The sequence below is a fragment of the Pongo abelii genome, chromosome 23, assembly GCF_028885655.2.
Source record: "Pongo abelii isolate AG06213 chromosome 23, NHGRI_mPonAbe1-v2.0_pri, whole genome shotgun sequence".
In the NCBI taxonomy this organism is placed as follows: Eukaryota; Metazoa; Chordata; class Mammalia; order Primates; family Hominidae; genus Pongo; species Pongo abelii.
This window is the reverse complement of record NC_085929.1, coordinates 56,687,387-56,693,878: the sequence shown is the minus strand read 5'-3', so window position 1 is coordinate 56,693,878 and position 6,492 is coordinate 56,687,387. Positions and strand designations below refer to the sequence as shown.

The window sequence follows — 6,492 nt, the reverse complement described above, 5'->3', positions numbered from 1 at the left end:
CCACCCAGGAATGATCTCCTGACTAGTGGGGGGTGCTGCATCCTCAGGGCCTGGCTCCCTGCCTCCACCTCGGAGGCACCCCAGGAGCCAGCTGCTCCTCTCCCTGGGTGCAGCATGGGCTAGTGGGGTGGGCCACAAGCCACATGAAATAGCCTGTGGCACTGGGGAGGCTGGCACCCAGCTGGGCCTCCCCCGTTTCCCCTGTGGGCAAAACTGCCAGCCCCACAGGAAACCTGTCAGGTCACCCAGCAGCCAAAAGCCCCTTTCTCAGAGCCCCTCTCTTTCCCCAGAATGCCCAGCCCAATAAATACAGGATTATCCACTATGTACAAAAAAATTTTAATTGAAATACCTGTATAAAAAAATATGATCTCCAGACATCTCACTTTTGAACTGAAAGAACCCCCATCTGCGATGCCCGCACACACCGCATTCACAGAAACACAGGTACTGAATAAATTAAACGCTCAGGCTCTGGCCCCACCCCAGCTTTCAGAGCCCACAAGCAGACTGTACAAAGTCAATAATTTAAAACCCGCACCCAGGGCACAGTGCCTGGAAGTGTCGGGGTCACCCACTCCCCTTAAGTTAGCCACTATACAAGTTCATTTTCTGACAGGCGGGGCCAGGACAGACGCCAGGCACAGGAATCAGGGCCTGGGATCCCCGGACCACAGCCACCCCCTCCCCTGCCTCCCCACTGTCCCCTGGGGCCTGGGAGAGGCAGGCTGCTCAGAGGAAATAACCTCAACAAATAAATTAAACAATAAATAGCCCCGGTGGGCCGAGGGCACCTCCAGGGGGTCACACCATAAATAACAAAGTTGGCGGCGGGTACGGCTCGCGTGGGCGGGCGGGCGTGGAGGCCGGGACTTGCATTGTGTGTGCAGGACGTGCCCAGACGCACACCGCAGGACTGAGGGCGGGAGGTGGGCTTGGGACCCTGCGCCGGCGGAAAGAGCTCCGGGTGGGCAGGCAGATGGGAAGGCCGCCTCCAGACACAGCAGCACAGAGGGGCGTCTGGGGTTCAAGTATCCACCCAGGGCAGGCGGGACCTCGACCGGAGCGTCTTTGGACAGACAGAGCTTGAGAAAACCAAGTCCCGCGGGACCAGCGTTCAAAAGGCACTCAAAGCGAAGGTCACCAGGGGTCAGAGGTCACTGCTTCCGCAGGAGGACACGGCCCAGGCAGGAGAAAGTCAGGGTCTGGGGGGCGTCCCAGGTCTGGCCAAGGCAGGTGGTCCCCTAGCTCCCAGTCAGGTGCAGCTCCTCACAAGCTCTCGCTGCTGGACGTGGTGCTGGCCGCGTCATCAGGGTCGAGGGTGCACAGCCGCAGGTCACAGCTCTCCGGGACGCCCCCGTCAGCCCCCAGCATCCAGGGATGGGCCGCAATCTGATCCAGCGACGGCCGCTCTGAGGGCCGCAGGGACAGGCACCACCGGATCAGCTGCTGGCACTCTGTGCAGAGCGGAGAGGTCAGGGAGGGCCCAGGCAGGGCGAGGCCCCCACCCCCGCCTCGAGCCCCCACGCACCCGGAGAGACCCTCCTCCGGAAGAGCAGGCGGCCGCGGAGGATCTCCTCGTCCTGCTCGAAGGGGATGTCCCCACACACCATATCGTAGAGCAGCACGCCCAGGGACCACACGGTGGCCGAGCGCCCGTGGTAGCGGTGGTAGCGGATCCACTCCGGGGGGCTGTACACTCGGGTGCCTAAGGGGACACAGGGCTTAGCACGCCCACCACAGGGGCAGAGTCGCTCAACAGACGGCGAGGTCCCTGCTGGTTAACTCCTTGGCCTGAGTCACAGGAAGCAAAGCCAGGCCTCAAAATCCTGCTCGTCATCACCCTGGAAAAACCCCGGCAGGCGATGGGGGGGCTGGGGGAGGGGCTGGCCGTCCCCCTCCGCTGGCCGCGGGGGAGGAGCAGGTCACATGAGCAAGGGCTTGGCTTTCACAACAAACAGACGCGCAGTGAGGCTACCAGGGAGCAGCGCGGGTCCCTTACCGCCCGGCGCGCCTGCCTGCGGGAACTGGGGGCGGGGAGAGAGGGAGGGAGGAGGGAGAGGCGAGTGGGGAGCCCCGGCTTCCCCAAGCTCCGCAATGCGGGGATTTCTGCCGCGGCGCTCCCGCGCTCCGTAGGCACGCAGCTCCCGCCCCCACGCAGGGGAGGCCCCGCCACTCCAACCAAGCCGCGGGGGCCTCCAGGCTCCCGGCGCAGACCCAGCCCGGCTGCGCCCTGCGTCACGCAAGGAGACTCCTCCGCTACCGCCCCCAGCCGGGGGTCTCTCGGGCCGGAAGGATGTCACGCGCCTCCCACACCGGGGCAAGAGATCCCGTACTCCCCAACGCGGCGGAGGAAGCAATATTGAGAGCACCCCTAGCCCCCACCCAGCACGATCCCTCTCTTCATCCCTCGCTTAGCCCTCCCCAGGGTAGCGCGTGGGCCTCTGCCCCCACGAGAGCAGACCCAGGGCGCGCGGCCGCCCAACAGTCACCAGCCCCTCCATGCGCCGCCCACCGCAGGCGTTAACCGGCCGGCAAGGCCCCCGGAACGTTCCCTGCCCCGCGCCCGCACTCACCGTCGAAATCGGTGTAGACCGTGTCCTTAAGCAGCGCGCCCGAACCGAAGTCGATAAGCTTGAGCTCTCCGGAGCGCAGGTCCACCAGCAGGTTTTCGTCCTTAATGTCGCGGTGCACGACCCCGCAGCTGTGGCAGTGGCGCACGGCGGCCAGCACCTGCGCGAAGAAGCGGCGCGCCAGCGGCTCGTCCAGGGCGCCGCGCTCCGTGATGAAGTCGAAGAGGTCCTGCGCCGGCTCGGGCCGCTCCAGCACCAGCAGGAAGCCGTCGGGCCGCTCGAACCAGTCCAGCAGGCGGATGACGCCGCGCGCGCCGCCCGCCGCGCCCACCTTGCGCAGCAGCACCACCTCCAGGGGCACGGTCGCGCCGCCCTGGGGGACACGGCGGTCAGCAAAAGCCCCGCGCCCGCCCGCCCGCCGCCGCCGCCCGTGCCCCAACTTACCAGGCTGCCCCACTCGGTCACCCGCTCCTTCACCACGTGCTTCACGGCCACCTGCGGGGACGCGGGGGGTCAGGCCCGGCCAAGCGAGGCGCGAGGCGCAAGGCGCGCGAGAACCCCGGGCCCGCCCGACGGTCCGACTCACCGGGAGCCCGTCGGCGATGCGGCTACCCGCGTAGACCGTGCCGAAGCCGCCACTACCCAGCACGGCGCCCACCTGGTACGCCTTCTCGAAGCTCTCCTTGTCCGCCTTGGCTGCAGGGAGGCGCGGGCGGGGTTGGTGCTGCCCGGGGCGCCCCCGGTCCCCGCCCTGGCCCCGGCCCCGGCCCCGGCCCCGCCGGCCCCGCGCGTACCTGGCTGCAGGATCTTCACCGGGAGGTGGTCCACGCCGCCGGGCCCGCAGAGGTGCGCCAGGGAGCCGAACTTGGAGAGCAGCATCGCGGGCGGCGGCCTCCCCGGAGCCCGGAGCCCCAGGCGCCGAAGCCGCGGCCGATCCGGGCGAGCGGCGCGCCGCGGACACCGGCCGTCCGAGCCCGAGGTGGTCCGCGCGGCGCAGTGGGCCCGGGAGGCCCGCGGGGACCGCGTAGACGCGCAGCAGGCGGAGCGCCTCACCCGCCCCGGCCGCCTCGCCCGGGGGTTTTGGGCCGCGGCGCCGCGTATCCCTCCGCGGGGGCGGGGCGAGCCGGGACCCCGCCCCCTTCCGCCCGGGGCCGGCGCGGCGGCAGCGGCCGGGCGCTCGCTGGGGAGACGGCGGGGCAGCTGGGCGCCTGTCACCGGGCGGGCGAGGGCCGGGTGCGGCGGGCGCGGTGCCGCTCCGGGACTCGTTGCCGTAGCGCAGCCGCGGAGGCGCACGGCGTGTCGCGTCCTTCGCGTCGGTCCGCTCTCCGCGCTCGCGCTCGCACTCCGCGCAGGCGCAGCGCCCGCGCGGGCGGCGGCCGTGGCACCTCGGGCAGAACGAGGAGGGGCCGCACGAGCCAATGGAAGCCGGAGTTTTTAAAGAAATCCGGCGCCCCAGCCAATGGCGGGGCGAGGGCGGGGAGAGCCGTTTCCGGGCCCCGCCCCCATAAGCGCCTACGAAGGTCACCCGCCGGCCCCGAGCAGGGTTCTTGGGGGCGTGGGAGTGCGGGAGGCGACGTCGGCTTGTCCCGCCGCCTCGAGGTGACACACGCCGCGAGTCTGCGTCCCCGGCTGTCTGCGCACCCCGTCGCGCACGTGGCCGGGCGCGCGGGGAGGTAGCGCCGGCTCCTCTGGAAGCCCTCCCAGCGGCAGCGCCCCCAGCCTCGCAGCCCCGGCGGGGGCCGAGAGCGTACCTGGCTGGAGATGTTTCCTCCTCACCCTGGGCTCTGACCTCACCCCCGCAGCCCGAGGGCCCTCCCTGGAACCTCTGCCCTGCTGGCCGGTGCCTGGAGTGGCCCCGCCCGGCTCCTGCCTTCTGACACGGTCTTGGCCGCCCTCCGGGCTCTCCAGCAGCTGCTGTCCACCTCAACCAGGGAGCCCACCTTGATTGCTGCGACAGCTGCACTCAAAGGCTGAACAGCCAGGGTAAACATTGCCCTGGTCTGGACTTCACCCTGTCGTGCCCCTTCCCCGCTCTCTGTACAGAAGCCTGACTCACCTGTGTGGTTTGGTGCAAACCCACAGATTGCCAACATTGGTCCAAGGTCACTGGCTTGAGAGCAGCTCAGGGTTCCAGGACGTGAGTGGCCACCTGCCAGCCCCAGGGCTAGTGGGTTGAGAGTTGGGGGCCAGAGGGCCCAGGGGCTGGTCCTCTTGGCACTGCTAGGCGTTCTCAGTGACCCTCAGGGGTCTAAGTATTGTGGCAGACGTCCCCGGGCGGTCTGGTGTGACCGTCAGCGTGCACACATACTTGCCTCGGAGCTTCCAGCCTCCCCCGAGTCTGACCTCTCACCTCTATACAGTCACCATCGCTCTCTGCACTGACCACTCACACACCACTCCCCTGTTCGGCCCTTCTGAGGCTGTGGCTCTCGGGACTGGCCCAGGCCCACCTGCCATCTGGGCGCCCTGTGGGGCTCGCTTTGTCCCCCACTGCCTGGGCCCATGCCTGTGCTCCTGGGGGCTCCTCTCTTGCCTGGCTCATCTCTTCCTGTTCCTTGGGTCCTGTCACCTCAGGATCAAAGTCAACCCGACATTGTCTGTCCCCCAGTCCCCTCCCCCTCCAGCCCCTGCTTCCTAGAGCTCTGTCCAGTTCTCTCCTGCAGTACCAGGGCAGAGTTGGGGCTGGTGGGTTAGCCTTCCCCCCACCCACCACGCACCCAGCGCAGGGCTCCCCCGAGATCAGATCCCTGGTAGGATGACACCCCGAGCCTACCCCTCCAGCAGTATCCACACAGCACCTGCGAAGGAGGAGGGGCTGCTGCCCACGTGGTCCTCCCGGGGACCTGCTTGAGGATCCAGTGGGGCCGCCCTCTTCTGTGCTGGACATGCAACAGAGGTGGGCAGAGACGCTGGAGAGCAGAGTAGGTCTAGGGGGTGACCACTACAGTTGAGTTCATGTCAGTCTGGAGGGGCAGGGTCCTCAGCCTGACATGTCAGGTTAGTTTTCCTTGAGTCTGACATGTCAGGCTCCAGGCCAGTCTTCCCTGAGTCATCCTGGCCGTAGAAGACCAGGCTCTGGCGGGTAGGCACCCCACCCTGGCTCTCCCTAGGCCCCGGGTCTTGCTCTGAAACTCTCAAGTGTCCCTTAACTAAGAGCCAGGAGGACTCGCTCCTTCACAAAGTGCGGTGTGCTGGAGATTCCTCCGGGCCTCCAGATGGGATTCCTGCCAACAGGCCTCTGTGAAATCCTCCAGAGAGCTCCTGCGTGGGGGTCCAGCAGCCTGGCCCTGGGGTGGAGGGCAGGGCAGGGCCGGAGGCAGCCGTTTCCCTAAAAGTGTGACATCTTTGTAACCACGTCTGTCCAGACACTGGTGTATGTTGTAGGTTTGCTGTTGTACGCACTTATATGTGTGTGTGCAGCGAGGACCCTTGCACTGACGGTGAGTTCCGTGCGGGGTCAGCGTGGACCCCAGCCCTTCACTCTCCCCTGGGACTGTTTGATATTGAGGCCTCTTTTGGACTGTGTCTGGCCCAGGCCACCACATCTGATCTAGTTGGAGTACTGGGGTCCCCAGTAACCCCAGATGACCCTGCTCACCTTGTCCTGCGCCTCCCCTGCCACTGGGCACAGCCCAGCCTGTTCCTCAGCTTGGCAAACAGATATGGGTCATCCCAGTTGTGGAGCATCTGCGCTCTGCATATAGGACGAGAAAAATCTGAGAGGCGTCAGGGCCTCTCACCCTCTGCCCTGGGCCACCCCTTTCCCATAGGTCCCATCAACACCCCACCCCCCAGCCAAGTCCCCAGCAGTGCAGGACACCAGCCCTGCCTGTTTTTTCCTGGTTTATGGATGGCCCATCCAGTGGGCCCCAAGGGCAGGCCAAGCCCATGGGCCAGAGCTGGGGCCACTCCTGCAGAC

The 6,492-nt window shown here is 67.0% G+C and overlaps 1 protein-coding gene across 1 annotated transcript; it reads right to left on the bottom strand.

Annotated features, from left to right (window-relative positions):
- Positions 1 to 323: 323 nt before the first annotated feature.
- Positions 324 to 3,672, bottom strand: PIM3 (Pim-3 proto-oncogene, serine/threonine kinase). Its single transcript, XM_002831286.5, has 6 exons — positions 3,368 to 3,672; positions 3,160 to 3,269; positions 3,018 to 3,068; positions 2,577 to 2,946; positions 1,532 to 1,708; positions 324 to 1,457 (listed from the first exon to the last, which is right to left on the bottom strand). The coding sequence occupies exons 1-6, from the start codon at positions 3,450 to 3,452 to the stop codon at positions 1,270 to 1,272; spliced, it is 981 nt and encodes a 326-aa protein (XP_002831332.3). The 5' UTR covers positions 3,453 to 3,672; the 3' UTR covers positions 324 to 1,269.
- Positions 3,673 to 6,492: the final 2,820 nt, after the last annotated feature.

Coding starts and splice junctions, on each gene's coding strand:
- PIM3 (XM_002831286.5), bottom strand. CDS start 3,452: ATGCTGCTCTCCAAGTTCGGCTCCCTGGCGCACCTCTGCGGGCCCGGC. Junction 2,947..3,017: donor TGACCGAGTGGGGCAGCCTG/GTAAGTTGGGGC, acceptor CGTGTCCCCCAG/GGCGGCGCGACCGTGCCCCT. Junction 1,709..2,576: donor GGTCTACACCGATTTCGACG/GTGAGTGCGGGC, acceptor GTGTCCCCTTAG/GCACCCGAGTGTACAGCCCC.